We start from the raw sequence: 19,867 nt of genomic DNA on the forward strand, positions 1-19,867 counted from the left end.
GAACAAGAGTGCCTCAAATTCAAACTGAACTCTTCAGCATTTCATTTCTGTTTCATAATCAAACCCCATAATCGATATATCAATCCACAATCATCATCAACCCATTTAGACGTTCCACTGCTGGCACGTGTCTCCTCTCAGGCGAGGATTGAGGCCATAGTCTGCCCTGTTGGCCCAATGCGTGTTGGGGACTTCACACGTTTTCCGAGAGTTGTCAACCTTCTTTGACGTCCAGGTTTTATCACCATGTTTTCCTTCACCGAAACTCCTGGTAAATTTCGCACATAAATTCTGAAAAACTCATAGGTGCGAGACCGGATTCGAACTTACGGCCTCTGCTTGCGAGGCGGTAAGTCAAACCATTAGGATATCACCGCCAATCCACAATACTGGTATAAAAATGTCAATACATGGTACCGTATTCAATATAGTGCGAGAATACAGTGAAGAACATTTTTTTAAATTTATGTTTAAAACCTGTAGGTGCAACTACAGTAATAATGTGACAACCCTACGCTCTGAGCTAAGTGTAGGCATTGACACGCCTAACAGGCGGGAGTTGCTCTACTTGTTTTATTATAATACTATGGTTCTACTTCTGAGAACGGGTGGACGTATATGTTCCTGATACTCTTAATTAAAAGTAACTGATGACAAAGGGTGTCGGCTTAAAAAGCGATGCCGTTAGCATACTAAAAAGGACTATCAGAGTAAATGTGAATTTGAATACGTGTTTCAGAAGGCAAAGGTATTGTGAGTTCTAGCAAAAGCCCCGAGATACTGTCAGACAAGTTATTTACACAACTTTGTAAGTACAAGAACAACCGTTTAACTGCATTTCTTTCTGTGTATTTCTAAATATAATAATATATGTTTATTCTTTTCAGTTATGACATATAACAGAATGGTAAAATTAAAAGGTGAATTCGCTATTTCCTTTTAAATCATGTACATGCAAAAATAGCGATAACGGAGTTGCGCGTTTCGTTTCGTCTGTTCGGACTTCGTCTGATCAATTTTGCGTCAATCTGCCGTCCTTATCATAACTAACGTAATCGAAATTTTTAGCGAAATTTAGTTATTAACATATCTGAAATCTGCGAATGGAGGCAAACAACCCCTACAAGCGATTTTTTTTATATCTTATTTAGTTCGGGACGAACATACCTTGTGGTAAGCGTCAAGCCTGTGCATAACAGTTGCAGTGCCGCGCAAAGTGACAACCACAAATGACGCCCAAACTCACGAGGGAATAAATATAGGGCCATACAAATATTTCTCCCGGCCCGGATATCGAACCTCCCAGGTTCGACTCTACGTGGCAGTCCGGCATGGTAACATGGTAAAATGGATTAATTCAACACTTTCACGCGGAATCAATGAGAATGAATCAGAATCGCAGAATCCCTTTGAGGTTGTATAAACTCTTAAGCTAAATCAGCGAAATTGATATTTTTTTAGGAAAAAATACTTTAGTCGCTAACACCTCGAAAGTTACTGAATTGCACATGCATTAGTCATGACAAGGAGGTCAGAAGTGTGGTGATTCCCTAAATTGCACGAGCTTTAAAAAGGTACATTTATATATGTATGTATTTTTTGTCTATTCAGATTATAATTACTGCACTCTAAATATACAGAAGCCTCGAATGTTATAGAAATTATTTATCAGTCTTTAGATTTTCTTGTGTTAGTTCTTTCGGTAGCAGACCGTAACCGCAAGTCTATTGACACATTCCAATTCAAATTACGTTTGTCAATCTTTAGTGTTTGGTCACGGTCTTAAACTATACATGACATCAGCGACATCTTTGTATTAGCATATAATGACGTCATTGTGACGTCATGTCATTGTAATTTACTTATTCTTTATGAACTATAAAAATAAACAGTGTATTTTCAGTAACTAATTTATAAATTTTGTTGTCACCGCCATTGCTGTATTTGTTATGAAATTACGAAAAACAGAGACAATATAATGCCGCTACTTCACAAAACATAGAAAAATGTATTTAAGGATCACAAAACAATATTTCACAGTTCCTGTAAACAGTTAGTTTCAAATTATAAACATAATTAAAGGGTTATATAACTTTTGGCGGTAATACGCAATTATGATTTTATTACAAATTCATTTGCGCTTATGCATTTTCCTGAGTTTTTACCGGTTACCGGAGACCGTAGTACCTATTATGGACGCAAATAAAAATGTTGTAATCTTTTTAACAAGTCTAATGTAATGTCAGGTAAATTTAAAATTATTATTCAAATTTCAGCCGACGACTTACTTTATCTTGATTTGCTTCAAGCTCTGGCCTTGAGCGGGCATGGTAGGTGTTACTTTGAATAAGTATGTGTCGTAACTATTCAGCTTTATTTGCACTGATCATATTTTGTCTTTATTTAATTTTTTTCAGTTTTTGAGAAGTCGGGAAAATTCTATGAGGACATGTGTAAGTGTCATTTGTTACAGTAGATAAATTTTTCGTCCTTCGGGACAGGCTAAGACCGTACTGCCAGAACTTAGATAGTAATTTTTCTTCAGTAGGTTAATATTCTGCCATTTTGCGCGGGATATCGTTTTATTTTTACGGTGGCCATTTTGAAACTCTGTCATTGTTATTTTGTAATGTATTTATAGTTTTTTTTTGTACTTTGCTTTTCGCGGCTAGTGTTTCAGCCAATGACAAGGTTTTTAACTTAAGGCGTAAAAATGAGAAAACCTAAAACTTAAAAATGAAATTTCGTAACATGGTGAGGAAGAGAGAGATCGAGAGAAAAAAGGGATAAAAAATCTTGACAATGGTCACATTGTGACAAGCTTGCTTATACAGGCTGTAACAAAAAAGACGTTAATAATAAAACAAAAGCAATGCTCCCTTTGAGTGAATGCGGAACAATAGTATTGACGCTTTGTTCTATTATGGTTCCGACCCGATCTTCTAACTGTCACAAGTATATTTGACGAACTCTGTGGCTTAGCAGTTAGAACTGCTAGATTAAGGGGTTCAGGGTTCGATTTCCGGTCTTTTTGAAATTGTGGTCCCCATTATAACGTATATTAGGTACGGTTCTTTCAAACCACAGAACCACTTTTAAAATCTACCACATTATTATTATTATCAAGAGCCGTTAAAAATATTTTTGTTTTGTAGAAAAGAAACAAAAGTTTTCTACAAACTCAGTTAGTTTTCTACAAACAAAAACTATTGTGACCATGATAACAAATAACTCACATTATTAACGACGAGGTCGTGATGAATCGACAGTATGCACTACAGGCGCTGGATGAGAAGGTCCCTGGTTCGATTCCCGGTAGGACCAATTTGGAAAATTAACTTTTGTAAATAATTTTTAGAGAGAGAATATCGTTGTTCTGATAATACTAGTATCGGGAGGCCCCTAGTTTGACACCAGGATTTGAGAACAGTCAATTTCTTATTACCTATTTACTTCCAGTTGCGAGCTACCTCAACGCATGGTCTGATTATCCTAAGAAGGAAACGCAATCGGAATGTCAAATAGTCCTCATAGGAAAAGTGGCGACCGATACTCGAAAGAGAAGTTAGTAATTAAACAATTTATTATAAAAATTATAAATGAATAGTATCGATGTTATTGTACGGATAACGGCACATCAGACTACACATTTTTGTTCGAAAATTGCCTCCAGTGCAACGGAACAAGATACGTCAATGTGTAGCTTGGTGTGCTGGCGTGTGTACATCGCGATTTATTTTGTATAATATCAGGTGATGGTACGAATAAGTCGTGCGCCTGATAGTAAACTACACGCCTGTCTATCACAGTTGCACTCACTTAGAGCTTTAAATCGCAAAGACCTGAGGCGCACTGCATCTGCGCCCGTTACCTTGAGACATAAGTTGAAAAGTCCCATGTACCCGTAATTTCACGAGCACCCTTATCCTTCAAAACCGGAACACAGTAATGCTGACATTACTGCTTGGCGGCAGACATAGATAAGGTACTACTTAACGGAGGTCTACTGCTACTAAATGATGTAATACTACTTACTTACTTAGTTTTATTTGAAATGAAACTATTTTTATCGGATCTAAGTACGTCTATTTGATTTTTAGCCACCCGTGACCATGGCACTTAGACAGGGTCCGATACGTTCGTTTGGTTAAAAAAAACGAACAAACTCTATTTGTTTAATTTCCTGTGTAAATAATGTCATGTTTTCAGCGTTAAAAATTGCGCAAAAATTGGCTAAAAAACGAAAATTGAAAGTTGGGCGCAAGTCTATATCTATATCTGAAACGAACGAAACCACGTCACCTGGATCAATATCCACTCTACAAACTGAAAGTAAGACTGATCAACTAATTGACTAGTTACAATATTATCAAATGCAGAACATTATTTTCAATTAACTTGACATCAATAAACATAGTATTTCTATTATTGAAACAAAAGAACTTTTGTAAAAATAATTTTTACATTTCTATTTTAAAAAATCTGACCTCAAAAATTTGCTCATCGGCTTTTTTATTGGCATTAGATCTAAGTTTTATTTTACAGCCAATATTTATTGAAATTGGTTAACAGAAAGTCCGCGGAACCGGATTCATCCACTAGTTTGCCACTGAGTGGAATATTCCCTAGTTGTGGAATATTTTCTTCAAATTACATTTCAATACCAATATCCCGGTAACTTATTTCAATAAAACTTGGCAAATAGTTGTATTCAGTTTTTTTAATAAAAAAAGTTGTAATTTAATAAACCTAATAACTTAAATATCCAGAATATACAGATAATATATACAGATTGTTTGGTCTTAGTAATGTCCCAAAGTAACAAAGCAATTTTTATTGTCACCTACATCTAGGTGAAACTGGTATGTATTATCTTCAATGTAATATCTCAGGTTTCTTACTATAACAACATCACGTGGACATATTAATGTCCCGTATTTTTTTAACGTGACTTGTAATAAAGAGGTAGAGGTAGTAGTAAATAGTCATAATATGAGTAGATTAGGAAAAAAAGGTTAAGGAGTTTTCATTTTTAATAAGTTAACAACCATGACAATTACTTGGTCATGTGCAACCTTGTGCAACCTTGGTCATGCCACTGTTATATATATATTTATTTCATAGATCTATTCTATTATAGATTTTAAATATATATATATGTATATATATATAAGAATGAACCAAAGATCTTATTATTATTTGGTATCTTTAAGGACATATGAAAGTAATGGAGGCCGTGTCTATACCAAAACCTGCACCTACGAAACCTGGACTTCATGAACATGAACCAACTACAGCACTGACTGAAAGTAAGATTTGTTAACCGATTGGTGTATTGAATAGTACTTTTAATAATATTATATTATCATAATCATCATCAATATATTTTATACATCCCCCTGCTGGACATGGGTCTCCTCTCAGGCGAGGGTTTAAGTCATAGACCGTCACGCTGGTCTAATGCGGGTTGGGGACTTTACACGTTTTCCGAGGATTGTTTTTTTTAAAATATCAAGTGACGAGGTGAACAAGTCGTGCGCCTGATGGTAAGCCACTCGCCTGTCCCTAATAGCTGCAGTGCCACTCAGAGTGCCAAATCGCATTTCGAGGGGCACTGCCACTGCGTCCACCACCCTGAGATGTAAGTTGATAAGTTTCATGTGTCTGTAACTTCACCAGCACCCTTGCCTTACCCTTCAAAACCGGAACACAGTAATGCTGACACTACTACGTGGCGGCAAAAATAGGTACGTTGGCAAAACTTCGTGAACTCTTTCACAATGAACTCTACTGCTACCGTTGTGAACCTTCTTCGACGTTATAGGTTTTATTATGATGTTTTTCTTCACCGAAAAGCTCACGTTAAGTTGCAAATTAAATTAATTAACCCAAGTAGGGTTTAAGGGCTTGTCGGTATACTGCAGGCTTGTAAAAAGTGATTGACTGACTAGTTGATTTCTATGAGATAATTTGTATACCCAGTACCGTTTTATGTAAATTTCTTTGCTGTTGGTAGTATCTCAAACTAACAAAGCATTTAGGAAATGAAACTATTTTTCCGGATTTAAATCGCGTATATTGTTTTTTCAAATAAACTAACGTTTCGGGCCCTTTACAGGTCCCATGGTCACGGTTGACTGTCAAATAAAAAATCAAAAACAGTTTTATTTCCTGTGTGCAACAATCGCGAAAACCTAAGAACTCGATATAACAAAGCATTTTTTTTTAATATCACCTAGGTCCAAATGAAATAGGTATGTATTTATATTAAATATAATGTCTCAGGTTTGTTACAATACACGTGGACACATTAGCATCCCGTGTCTATAGATCATAATTAATGTCATTATTTGTATCTGTAAGGATATATCGGGCTAAAAACGAGATGATCCTTTGACAACCACCGCGTCGAGCGGCTTGCACACGGTATTTCGTGGTGTCGCTATCTCTGAGGTCCCGGGTTCGATTCCCGGCCGGGTCAATGTAGAAAGACTAACTTTTTTGTATTGTCTCGGGTCTGGGTGTTTGTGGTACCGTCGTTGTTCTCGATTTCCGTAACACAAGTGCTTTAGTTACTTACTTTGGAATCAGAGCTACGTATGTGATGTTGTCTAATATATGTTATATATAACTCAATTTTGCTAAAATAAGGCAGAATTGCATTGACTTACAAATAAATGGACGACGGGTCTAATACAAAAATCACGAAAAAAATGTCCCAAGTCAACCTATTTAAACGTAGTGACATGTCAAGGAATATGAAAAAACTAAAACGTTGAATTTAAATTATAATGTCATCGCAGTACTGTCTAATTTTGCTTGCTTCGCTGTCAGTCGAACAAACGAAGACTAGAGCGTGAATGACGCTCTGTATACGATTTTAACGCCCTATAAGTGCGGACACTTTTTAGCGCGGACCCGACGTCAATATAATTGTAAGTCAATGCAGAATTGACAATATTGCAACTCCTAAACTTCTATTTTAATAGATACTACCTCAGCTTGAATTAAAATTTTTCCGGTACTAATACGGTTCATTTTGCTTGGATCGTGCGGCAGTGACACTGGGTTTATTTCAGAATTTTTTTTTAAACACTCAACATTACCCCCGCACTAGGGAAACCCTGTGTCGCGGGTGCCATGGCCACACAAACAACCACAAATTACACCCAAACTCACGAGAGAAATAAATGTAAGCCATACAAACATTTCTCCCGGCCCGGGAGTCGAACCTGGCACCTCTGCGTGGCAGTCCGGCATGGTAACCGTTCGGCCACGGAGGCAGTTAATTTATTTATATTTAGTAGTTAATTTATTAATTTATACAAACGAAATTAAAGCCATTTGAAGAATGTAGGTATATCGTATACTACTCGTATACGTATTCTACTTGGTTTGTAAAATATCTATTGCATATAGTGGTATTTTAGTAAAATTTCGAGGTAAGTTTGTATGTGTTTTTTTTATCGTGAAAATTTTTGGGAAGCGTGTTTTCACACCGTATTCTAATTAGTGGAGTCGCAACGAATATTCGGTTACTATTCGGTATTCGGCTTATTCGGCCTATTATTTGCTATTCGGCCGAATACCGAATATCAAATCACTATTCGACCAAATACCTAAAAACAGGAGGAATAGATAAGAAAATACAGTAAATTATCACAAATAGTAACTTCTATGAGATAAAAAAGGTAACAAATCAAATGAACACTACCTACTTATTATGTAATTTTGTCATGAAATCATGATTAAATAAACGCTAACAAAATTAACTTAGTACTCATTATTATCAAATGAAAATAAATATAAGTTTTTGAAAGTTAATCAAACTGAAGTGAAATAAGCAATTACTTTCTTCGTTAAGACGTCATAAATTTGAATTATAAAATTGATAATAAAATTTCCTTTTTTGTTTCTATTTACAAAATCATGCATCATTACTGGTTTAATTTAATTTAACTCACATATACGTGTGTATATATGAGCTATATTTGATATAATGCGGTTTGCGCGCCAATTTTCGTAAGATTATTAATTAGGCCCATTGACTTACAAATAAATGGACGACGGGTCTAATACAAAAACCACGAAAAAAATGTCCCAAGTCAACCTATTCGAAATTTAAATTGTTATGTCATCGCAGTATCGCGCTGTCCGTAGAACAAATGAAGACTAAAGCGGAGTGTCGCGCTCTGTATACGATTTTAGCGCCTTACAAGTGCGGACACTTTTTAGCGCGGACCCGACGTCCATATAATTGTAAGTCAATGATTAGGCCGAATAGTTTGGCCGAATATTCGGCTATTCGACCTCGCTCCGGGCCGAATATTCGGTATCCGACTTGAAGGCGAAATAGTATTCGTTGCAACACTACTAATTAGTGTATATCCTCAATTTTACTATATATTTTTTCCAAAGTGATCGATTCAACACTTTCACTGTTATGTGGAATCAATCAAAGTCATTTGAGGTAATTTCGATTATTAAGATTGCTTCGAAGAAATTGCTAATTAACAACTCAATTTAGGTAAAGATTTTGATTATGTTAACAAGATAAGGAGGGCAGTACTTACACCTGTTCGCAGCACGATCTTCTCCTATACCAGTGTACACGTGTTCGAGATTAGATTCTTTACCACGTGTCAATCAATATTTACACATGGTAAAGAATCGAATCTCGCGCACGCGCTGAGGGCTGCAAAGTCATGTCAGCAATGCTGTACGCAATATCGTGTTTATTTTATTTGTAGGTAACCTTTGCCGCTGGGAATACGATTGCTCTAATACTGCAAACACAATAAAATGCGGGCCCAAGATGGTATGCGATTTGACGAATAAGACAGTAAATAATATGGGCAAGTCTCCCTTTTTGTTTTAAAGACGCAATATTTGAACTCTCGCCATCTTTCAGAGTATTAAAGAAATATTTATTTAGGAAATGAAACTATTTTTCCGGATTTAAATCGCGTATATTTGTTTTTTCAAACAAACCGACGTTTCGGGCCCTTTACCATAGGAATGGTCACATGGTTGACTGGGACCTGTAAAGGGCCCGAAACGTAGGTTTGTTGTGAGAGGATTATACGGTTAATAGAATGTCAAATGTGATACTTTGGACAGTTCTTGTCGCAAGAAGCATAGAGTTGAATTTATATATTAAGTGACAACTAGTTTCATGACTTTGAAGCTAGAATAATATTAAATTTAAGTACAAATATTGTCGGTGGTTTGTAGATTTATCGTGTGAGCATGTTTTAGGTTTAAACGACTGATTGAAATATTTACATCCTGTTTTAAAATTCAGTTTTAAAGCACCGACGATATATTGTGTCTATTACAAAATATAGGGTAAAACCGAGTTAGATGGCCATAGGGGGCAGATGGCCAATCGCAATATTTCAATGATCCGCTAACGAGATGGCGATAGTTATTGCTCAGTTTGCATCGTATCGTGTCTAAGAGTAAGTGTACGGCGAATATGTTGAGCAAACAAAAAGAAAAAGTAAGTAGAAACCATGTTACTTGTTTTGACTAATGCTAAAATTTTTCATAGGGTGCACACTGTTTTACACTACAATGAAGTTATTTTTTCAAAATATGGATTTTTATTTTTGTATTTATCGCTTAGTCCACATCCAATGCTTTGTTATAAGCTCAAAATTGTACGTGTCATGTTTTTTCTTGTTTAAATTTTATGTGTGTCCACCTCTCCCGGATTATTAGGACAGATGGCCAATCATAATCGGTGTAAGATGGCCATGTGACCAACTTATACCGATCACACAAAGGTTTAAAATATTAATAAAATAATTTATTTATTTTCGAACCAGTTTTAGATGTATACTAAATGCAAAAGAAAGGTAGCCGCAAAGAGAGGCAATTGCACTGAAGACTCATTAAAAGCAGCTATTAATGCTTAGGAAATGTCCCAATACTTGTAAAGGGCCCGAAACTTTGGTTTGTTTGAAAAACAAATATACGCGATTTAAATCCGGAAAAATAGTTTCATTTCATAAGTGTAACAATCGCGAATACCTAAGAACTCATAGCTATTAAAGCTGCTGCTGCTATGAAACCCGCCTCATCGAAGACTGTCTCCAAAGCGTCGTGTGCCACTTTTGGGTTCAAGAAAACTGAGAATTTGACGACATGAAGAAAAAAGAAGATTTAATAAACAAAACACCAAGTAAAAGACCTATCTAAGTCTAGAAATAATTACTGGCCATCTTACCCATAGTCCTATGGTCATCACACCCGGACACCTCGGAAGAGATGGCCAATCGTAATTTTTTTGAAAACTAATTTTTAGTTCTTAGGTTTTCGCCATTGTTACACATAGGAAATGAAACTATTTTTCCGGATTTAAATCGCGTATATTTGTTTTTTCAAACAAACCGACGTTTCGGGCCCTTTACAGGTCCCATGGTCACGGTTGACTGTTAATTGTTATGTGTAATGTTAATTATTTCTTCATTTTTTTGTAAACTGACGCTCACTTTTTGAAGTAACTAAACTAATAGAATCAGAGTAACGAGAACTACAACCCCCTGTAAACCTTTTTATATCTTATTTAGTTTCTGTTTTAGTCAACCGTGACCATGGGACCTGTAAAGGGCCCGAAACGTCGGTTTGTTTGAAAAAACAAATATACGCGATTTAAATCCGGAAAAATAGTTTCATTAACTAATTTTTAGGTTGGTCTCAAGACAATTTGTTCTTTTTTTCTGTTAAATAATTACCTAATAGTTAATTGTTCAAAGTTTAATAAGACATAGAGATTGATTTTGATATCTAAAATTTTATTTTGACTGCTTTTAGAAAAAGCTATGGCCATCTACCTCGGGTTTACAAAAAAAAATATTTAAACCAATTTTCCAATTGTATAGATATCCCCATCAAACACGATGAGAATGAGCACACGGCGGGTTTTAAAGAATTTCGAAAAGCTAGTAAGTACTATTAAGCAAGTTGTTTCATGCACCGAGTACAAGCTAATTAAATCGGCTGCAGATAGCTGTAAAGGTACCTGGCTGAGTGAAGAAATAGATTTCTCACAGATGGCGCTACGGCAAAAAGGTCGTTAAAAGCCAAAAGCAAAGTTCAGTTCTAATTTGTTCAGTTGGGAGAGCAAAACATTTCGTTAGGTCTGCTGGTTTGTTCAGTTGGGAGTGCGTCTGGCACGGATAGCTTGCTTGAAGGCTGGAATTTTTCTTAGTGTTCGATCTTTGTATTATTAATTATAAATTTATAACAAACTTGTGGAATAATTTCCCAAAAAATAATTGAATATGATGATAGTAAAACATCGTGAAATACAATAAAGTTAAAAATCGCTAATCTCCTTTTGAACTTTGTAGTTGGCGTTTGTATCGTAGATGAAGAAGTAGCAAAAATACGTAAGTAGCCACTATATGTAGTATATTATAATATGTATATGTCATGTTCTTAAAAAGGTTCGACAAACTCCGCACACTGTCAACTTTTCCTTATCGTAACTAATGTAATCGACATTTTGAGCGAAATTGATTTATTAATAAGTCAGGCGTACTTTGCACACTTCCACTCAATTATGACTTATGGTGTTATTCTGTGGGGTAATTCGTCAGACGCTGACAGGGTAATGCGTATACAAAAGCGTGCGTTACGAAAAATGGTCCGCATAACCTAGAGGCAATCCTGCAAGACGCTGTTTGCTGTACACCGAATAATGATCCACTACTGGCAATATGTTTTGAGGGCATTATGTTCACGAGGAAACACTTAGCACAGTTTGGGCCCGTGCACGTGATGGGTGGGTGACTCCGTCTCGCGTGACAACTCCGATCAGTACCACATCGCATTGCACTACACGAGAAAAACCCGCGGATTATAGGACCGACCTACAACGATCACTTACCTGCCGAACTAAAAAATTAATGTTGTGAGGAAACGTTCAAGTGCAGACTGAAAAACCTTTTATTGGAAAAGTCCCTTTACTCAGTAACAGAGTACACTCAAAGTACTTAATAAATAATTAAATTATTATATTTATAAATGAATTTTGACATTCACCATATTATTACACTTTAATATACATTTATTAAGAATCCATATTGACATTTGCCATCAGGCACTTGTTGACTCAGAATTATGTCAAATTTTCGCCGCATGTTCTTATTTCATTGATTATTAATTTACACAGCGCGGATTGCGGGACGCTATGGGTGACCCTCACATCTAACATCCTAAAATCTAGACTCGTGTTGAAATACATCGCCTTAAGCGAAAAAGAAAACAAAAAATAGATGCCAATATCTCGAAATTTACGAAAATGCATATGCGTTAGTTATGACAAGGAGGGCTGTGTATTGTCAATGTTGTATTATTATTATTAAAAACTTATTAACTTCTTAAAAAATGGGAATTGAAAAGTGAGCTGTGCTTGGTATAATATCTATGTCTGTTTCTATAGGCTGTTGTTATCGCCTTAGTCATAAATAAAATAAAGTGATTCTTTAAAAAACTGAGTTCTCAAAAAGTTAGACTGGCAATTTCATAGCACTTCTGAGATAAGGAAAAAAAACGTGCTACTCAAAAGTCGGAGATAAAAATGTTGTTAACATAACTTCTTTATCTTCTTACGATTTCTTACAATTCCAATATTATTTTCAGTTTTTCATCGCTATTCTTTAATTGAAGATGGAGATACGAAGCCATTTTCAGAATCCGAAAGTTTAAATGACTACTTTAGCAGAGTTATGGCGAAGATTAGCAGTACAAAGAGTGAGTGATGTTTTTATACTGAATTGTAACCGTCAAATAGTCGTACAGCTTATAGCCAATACATTTACGATACTTAGGAAATGTTAACTGCCATGTATCATAGGATGTTATATGTCCCATGTGTGTGATTGCGCTGACTTTCCTACCATTCGATATGAGGCAGAATAATGGCAACGGATTCTACACAGACAAAGCCGTACAATCTCTAAAGGATGCCTATACTTCGTCCAACCAATTATTTAACTTTTGATGCCTCCGAAGTTCCGTAATTATTGACATACAACCATAGACAAAAATGCAATATTTCCTGGACTCTTACATTTTTTAAATTTTGTGAAGCGACGTGCTCTTTAGCTCCGATATTTATCAAGAGTACAGATTATGTAACGAAGATGTTCAAGTTGATAAATTTTGGTACCTGTCTAATAAATTAATATTAATAATGAAAGTAAATAGATTATAAATAATTATAATAAATTTTTATTGTTTATTATAATGATTCGTCGGATTCGTCTCCATATTAGCGGGAATCATCACTTGAAACCTCATTAACATTAATTATTAATTCTTGAGTACACAAATTATAATATTATAATAATAATAATAATTTATTCCCAAAAAAGATTGTATCACAAAATTGAGATAAATGGTAATTAAATACTAGTTGTACAAAGTGATTTGTTCAAACTCTGATCATCCAAACTAGGCACATGCCTGTATCTTGGAAATCAGTGTCCAACCAGTGGAAGGAAGTGGAAATTGTCAAACACAACATCACGATGCCATCCCAGTCAGATAATATCTTCTTTTTTGAACCCGTGCACATTCACGATTAAAACTTCTTCATAAATAAAATCGATTGTTATAAAAAATCGAATCGGAAACGCGTTAGGACATCACTAATTGATTAGAATTCGAGCTGTGAAAAGTTAAAAAATGTGTGGACGGAATATAGCTACTTGTAATGATGTACATATAATTTAGTGCATTTCTGTTTTTCATCACCGCTGAACCACAACGTACGTCATACCGTAACATGATTTTTGTTTATACTTTATAAAATGTTTTGTGTATTTTACGTAATATTCTTTGGGCCTATTCTTTGGAGTCTAACGGAACAAATGAGTCAGTGGCTCGGTGAAGCACATGCCACACTACACACAGCCTAGTATTGATGCTTTTAAGTTTTTAAGATGGAAGATTAATGTCGCAAGTCTGAAAACAAATCCCCATATGGATAAGACACCCTTGACACAATGTAGGTATTAAGAGTGTTTTTTGCATTGTAAACATTGGTTTAAGACCGATTCAAGATTAGTGCAAGTGGACATAAGTGAAAACATAAACACATATTTACAGAAAGAATGAATGAATGAATTATTATTTTTTACCGAGTGACTGATATAGTGATTGTTGTTCTCGTAGGTGCATTTGTTTGTGTTATTGTTTAAGTTTATTGTTCATTGTGGAAGTTTTTAATGAGCATTTGATTATTTACATGGAATTTCATTTTCCAAAAATAAGCACCCCAAATTTAATAAATAAACAACTAACACAGGAAATTACAATTAATACAAATATTTACAATATTGTGAAAAATTCAGAAATTTCTAAGTACAGTCGGTGCCCTCACTTATGTATCCACTATTTGTACTAAGTTGTATACAAATAGTGGATACCTAAGTGAGGGCACCGACTGTACATATTTTATACATCTGCACACATAAGAATGTATTACAGAAGTTTATTAATTTTCATTTCTATTTTAAGTAATTTTTTTAACGAGTATTTACTTCTTATGATCCCATTGCGATGAAATATCTAAGCCTGATCTAATCTGGTTCCACAATATAATAAGACAAGTATGGTAACTTCATACAAACGTAGTAGCACAGTGTGCATGTGTGTGCGCCCGGCGCCGTGTACGAACTCACACATTCGCGTAATCTCTCGATGCACTCGCGTTTCACGTGCTGCTACGTTCGTATGGAGTTACCATACTTGTCTTATTATATTGTGGAATCAGATTAGATCAGGGTTAGACATTTCATTTCAATGGGATCATAAGAAGCAAGTACTCGTTAAAATACTTAAATTAAAAATGAAAATTAATTAATACTCGTCTTATTATATTTTGTTGGTACGACAGGGTGACGGACGCAGTAGCACCGTCTCACTGCTTTGACATTTAAAGTTCTGAATGGCGCTGCAATTGCTGTGTAGGCCTGTCGCTTACAACCAGGCGCACGACAAGTTCGTTCCGCCACTAGATGTCATAAAAAAAAAAACCATTAATCGGCCTAAATAATATTTCGCTACTAAGTATAAGTAATTGATTATTAACCGATTATGCACTTAGTAAAACAGTCACCGTTACTATTAGGGAGTATTTATTTTGACGACCTGGCATATTGGTTAACATTTTGGGCGCTTGATGACGAGATTTCGGTAAGATCAATTTGGAAGACAAACTTTTCTAAAATGGTTCTGGTATAGGTGCTGCCCAGGAGTGCCTAGGTACTGCCCAGGAGTTAATTCCATTGCTCTGGTACTCATAGTACAGGCAGTTGCCTGGTTTGAGACCTTGCTGTGGTTGTCTGGAACATTAATAATATTATTTCTAATTTTGCTTTATTTACGCTTTGTTTCAGCTAATTATGATAAATTGTACACGAAACCTATGTCCAACAATATCGACGTAACCACGGTGAGATGTTTTACTTCTTGAATAGAAAACGTTCTTCATTTATTACATTTGCAATTCAAATTCGCATTTATTTTAAAGATGTAATAATTTACTAATTTATTCGCCGACATCCTGTTAAGGGTAAGATCAATGTGTATGACCAAACTTTCGACTATCGAAATCAAATGAGCTGTTCTACATTTTTTCCTATGTCTATGGTTCTACAGTACCGGCAGATTACAGACACAATAATAATAATTTTGACGGATTACAATAGTGAGGTCAAATCTCAATTCATTATCGAAAAAAATGTAATCAAATGCGAGTCGCATCTATAAGGTTTTATATTTATAACTAGTATCTGCCTTGATAAGCCGAAAAGCGCTATCTCAATCGGAGTAAGTTTTGAGAAAACCGACTTTTTGTAAATTGTATTTTCGCACCTTCAAAAATAAATCTTTTTGAAGATGTTAAAACTTATTTATACGTATTTTTGACTAATAGATTTATTGACTTACCTAAATTATCCATAAATTGTACCAGTATATCTATTTTGAGCGATACCGCTATTTTGATTATAAACAAAGGTTTCAAAAATTGAGATATAAAAATTTTTCTTAGCGGTATTTTAAATTCAGATAGCGCTATTTCTATTATACTATTAGATGCGAAATTATTATAGCTATTGAATGGTATAAAAAAAATTAAAAAGGCGTATCTCAGAGATAACGCCTTTTGCCTCAGCAGGGCAGTACTGCAAGGGGTAGCTGATTAAAAAGTTTTAATAAAAAGAAAATAAAAATGTTAACTTTATATATCGTAAATTCCAAACTGCTTTGTTTTGCATTGAACTTTGACGCGAGTTTGCCGGAGGTAGAAGTTGTGCTGACGAGCGATCCTATAAGTGACGATCGTATTACATTTTTTTTAAATTTCGAAAAAACAAATGCCGTGTTGTGTCGTAAAATTATACATCCATAAATTTTACTGCACCTCATTATTGACAACAATGTACATCAATTAGCTCCTTCAACGTAGTTATGAATTAATACTTAACTTGATGAGGGGAAAACGTCAAAACGGCCATCATAGCGTGGCAGTACTATAATGAATGAAACTTGTTTTTTTTTTACGAGTTAGAAAGGGTCTCCGTTATAAAAGTTGTTTTGTTTTATTTACTGAACATATCCTTAAAAGGATGTCAGCTGCTAAAGCAGCTAAATTACGATTGCAGTCGTAGCCTAGTCGGAGAACGGATGTTTGAGAGGTCAATGATTTGAATGCCTCGGCATGTACAGTCACAAAATCCAAGCTTGACAATTCGGGCAGTTCTTATAACACCAGGCATAGAATTGAACTTCTTCAAAGTCAACCTTGTTGTGGTCCTGACCAACCTACGACCTTACTGTCTGAGCACATTTATGAATGTCGTATCTGTTTTTAATCTTACCTTGTTACGATTGCACCGTCTGTTTTGAACCCAGCTCTCCAGTTGACTGGTAGAGAATATCTAATAGTAGATAGTCCGCTGTTTATACAGCTTTGTGTGAAATAGAGTGTAAAGAAATAAAAGTTCCGTAATACCTGTAAAAATCTGCCGTGGTAGCCTAATGGTAACCTATATACAAAGCTGAGTTTCGAATCTTGACTCATACCTCTGAGTTTCTCGGTGTGAAATTTAATTGCTTGAGCTTTTCGGTGAAGAAAAGCGTCGTAATAAAACCTGTACGTTGAAGAAGGTTCACAACTGTCGGAAAACGTGTATAGTCCCCAACCCGCATTGTGCCAGGGTGGCGGATGTATAAATGGATTGACGATGATGAGTAATACCTCTCGCTAACCGTAAAGGAGAACATCACGACGTAACCTGCACGTAGAAAAAAGTTCACAAGCCTTAAAAATGTCTGAACACAAAGGTATATAGACTAAACCCTCTTCTTAGGGGATACTCGTACCCGCGGAGCGGGTGCGCGAGGACGCGCCGGACGCGCACCCGCTCCGGCGCAGACGTACGGGGAGAAGGCGAAGGCAGTTCGCTGCTCGCCTGATCCCCTAGTGAGACCAGCGGGCTCTGGACAGGGACTCCGGAGCCTGCATTGCACGGTCTCACTCGTCTGGGGGGCGGGTCGGAGGACAACCGACTCGCCCCTCCGTTGGCGCGGGAGCCCTGGCATAAGCTAGGGCGGCCGGGCGGCGTCGTGGTGAATGTTCACTGATCACACGGCGCCGACTCAACCGGCGAGAGGGAAACCCGAGGGGGTTTTAGTGGGGTAGGCCCTCCAGTCTCAGGGAGAGTCCCCACATAATCTTTATGGATACCCCTGAGCCCAGGGAGACTCAGGGGTATCCATAAAGATTTCCCCCCCGAAAAAAGGGGATACTCGTGCAAAGCAGTGGCACGCGTAATCGGTTGACGACTATGATGATAGATTGATATCAATTAATCAATATAATTCAACGAGTTACCCCTTACCATATTAATAGTTGTGTAAATGACCGTGAAACTTTCCGAGGAGGAGTTTCCCAATTCGACTGCATTTCTTTTTTTTTATGTATTTCTTTTTTGTGCATGTTACGCGATTATTCCGATATTTGTGAACCGATTTCCATAATTCTTTTGTTAGAAACGGGTACCTCAGTAGTGGACACATTGAAATTTGAAGAAAATATTCAACCTCTAAGGGTGGCACATAAAAAAATAATTCCGGTTTGTTGGATTTCACCTACTTTCCGTTAAGCAATTACAATAAAACTTAGCAAATAGATGTAATTTCACAAAATTTTCAGGTTTACATCTCTTATTTCTTCTTAGTTCTTTTGATAATTAATATATAATAATTTTTTCAGCCATCAACCATTGCATCCACGCCTCCATTAGATCAGAATACTACAAGTACATCAAGAATAGTAATAAATTTTGCCAATGCTACAACAAAGGGAGCGCAAATACGTATCCATGTACAAAAAAATAGTAGTTGATTAAACCTCTCACGAGAGAAGACGACTCCTCCTGGAGGTTCTGCAATTATAAAAATAAAAGGTTCTACAACAGACCGTACACTTTCCAATATGCAGTAATCATGAAAACCCAAGCCCCCTTGGTATAAAAACAATTTAAAGGCAACAAATTTATAACTAAAATCATAGTATAATCGAGAAGATAGGTAACTTCATACAAACGTAACAACGTGGTTTGTATGTGTGCGCGCCGGTCGCGTGCCGTGTACGGACGCGCGCATTCGCATAATCTCGAGATACACTCGCGTTGCTTACCACTGGTTGTCCATGCGCCTTTCATTATTATGTCAATGTGTGCCGCGCTGTTACTGAGTATAAAGTTACCATACTTGTTTTAGCTTACTATGCTAAAGCTGTGACATTGGTTTAAGCACTTTACTTTACACACACATTTACCCTCTTTTCCTATAATAAAATATTATTAACCGAAATAAAGATTTATGTAAAATTTACGTATTTATTATTTGATGACCTCGGTGGCCCAACGGCTTGCACTGTGAACGCTGGGTGACGAGGCCCAGGGTTCGAATCCAAATAGGACCAATTTAGAAAATGAACTTCTCTGCGTTGAATTCCCAAGTTTCAAATCAGGTAGTTGGCGTTTTGCACATTATTGCTGTATTATTTATAATGGAAGTAGCTTATACGCCGACTATTACTTATAAATAAAGGTAAATGGGTTACACGAGTCGGCCCGACCGCACTGTATGAAGTTTTATAGGACAAGGACACTGAGTCCGGGAATCAGGTGACGCCATTCACACTCTCTCCACCACATACACAAGATCTGCTATTGTGAGTCCCCGCAATAAACTTCATGGTCACAGGCTTGTTATAAAGTTGATTCCAATTGCGTTTCTACCCTTTTATTAAATTCCCTCTTTGTAATAAGAGTGAGTTTATCGTGACCAACGAGAAAGCGATGGGGACCTCGTCTGCATTTCAAATGAATGGACATAATCCATATTTCAGTGGAGGTAGCAGTTGCAAGCCACGATCGATCGAGGATTACGAGTCTTGGTACGGAAAATCCGGTGGATTGATGAAAAACTAACGGGGACAGATTGTCTTAATTCTAAGTAACCGTCGTCGTCTAAGCTTATTTAATTATAGCGCTACGTCTCGCCGGCATCTTAATAAGGTTTACATCAACTTCATAGTTACAAGAGGTGTCAGCACCCGCTTACGGGGAATTTGCCAGACACATACCCGACTAGACTAAAGACATTTAAGAATTCGTCCAGAGAGGTACTGCCACCTTGCCTATTTCTGCCGCCAAGCAGTAATGTAAGCACTACTGCGTTCCGATTTTGAAGGGTGTGGGTGCTGTTGAAATTACAGACGACGAGCGCAGTGAAAGTGCTCCTCAGATCTTTGTGATTTAAACCTCTAAGCGGCAAT

General features: G+C 36.4%; 2 protein-coding genes across 3 annotated transcripts in view; one reads left to right on the forward strand and one right to left on the reverse strand.

The window, feature by feature from the left end:
- Positions 1-18,892, forward strand: part of LOC113231588 — a 21,334-nt gene extending 2,442 nt beyond the window's left edge. Inside the window, exons 6-20 of the mRNA XM_026465959.1 lie at positions 740-808; positions 888-920; positions 2,277-2,330; positions 2,418-2,453; positions 3,460-3,564; positions 4,210-4,332; positions 4,854-4,862; positions 5,214-5,309; positions 6,240-6,254; positions 8,751-8,855; positions 10,887-10,949; positions 11,358-11,396; positions 12,652-12,762; positions 15,414-15,469; positions 18,296-18,892. Of these exons, the coding sequence (XP_026321744.1) occupies positions 740-808; positions 888-920; positions 2,277-2,330; positions 2,418-2,453; positions 3,460-3,564; positions 4,210-4,332; positions 4,854-4,862; positions 5,214-5,309; positions 6,240-6,254; positions 8,751-8,855; positions 10,887-10,949; positions 11,358-11,396; positions 12,652-12,762; positions 15,414-15,469; positions 18,296-18,427 (1,046 nt within the window). The 3' untranslated portion in view covers positions 18,428-18,892. The remainder of the gene's footprint in view (positions 1-739; positions 809-887; positions 921-2,276; positions 2,331-2,417; positions 2,454-3,459; positions 3,565-4,209; positions 4,333-4,853; positions 4,863-5,213; positions 5,310-6,239; positions 6,255-8,750; positions 8,856-10,886; positions 10,950-11,357; positions 11,397-12,651; positions 12,763-15,413; positions 15,470-18,295) is intronic.
- LOC113231578 overlaps positions 1-19,867 on the reverse strand; it is a 216,983-nt gene that overhangs the window by 139,835 nt on the left and 57,281 nt on the right. The gene's annotated exons all lie outside the window — the stretch shown is intronic.

Source organism: Hyposmocoma kahamanoa, unplaced genomic scaffold (genome assembly GCF_003589595.1).
Source record: "Hyposmocoma kahamanoa isolate Upper Pololo Valley unplaced genomic scaffold, ASM358959v1 102, whole genome shotgun sequence".
In the NCBI taxonomy this organism is placed as follows: domain Eukaryota; kingdom Metazoa; phylum Arthropoda; class Insecta; order Lepidoptera; family Cosmopterigidae; genus Hyposmocoma; species Hyposmocoma kahamanoa.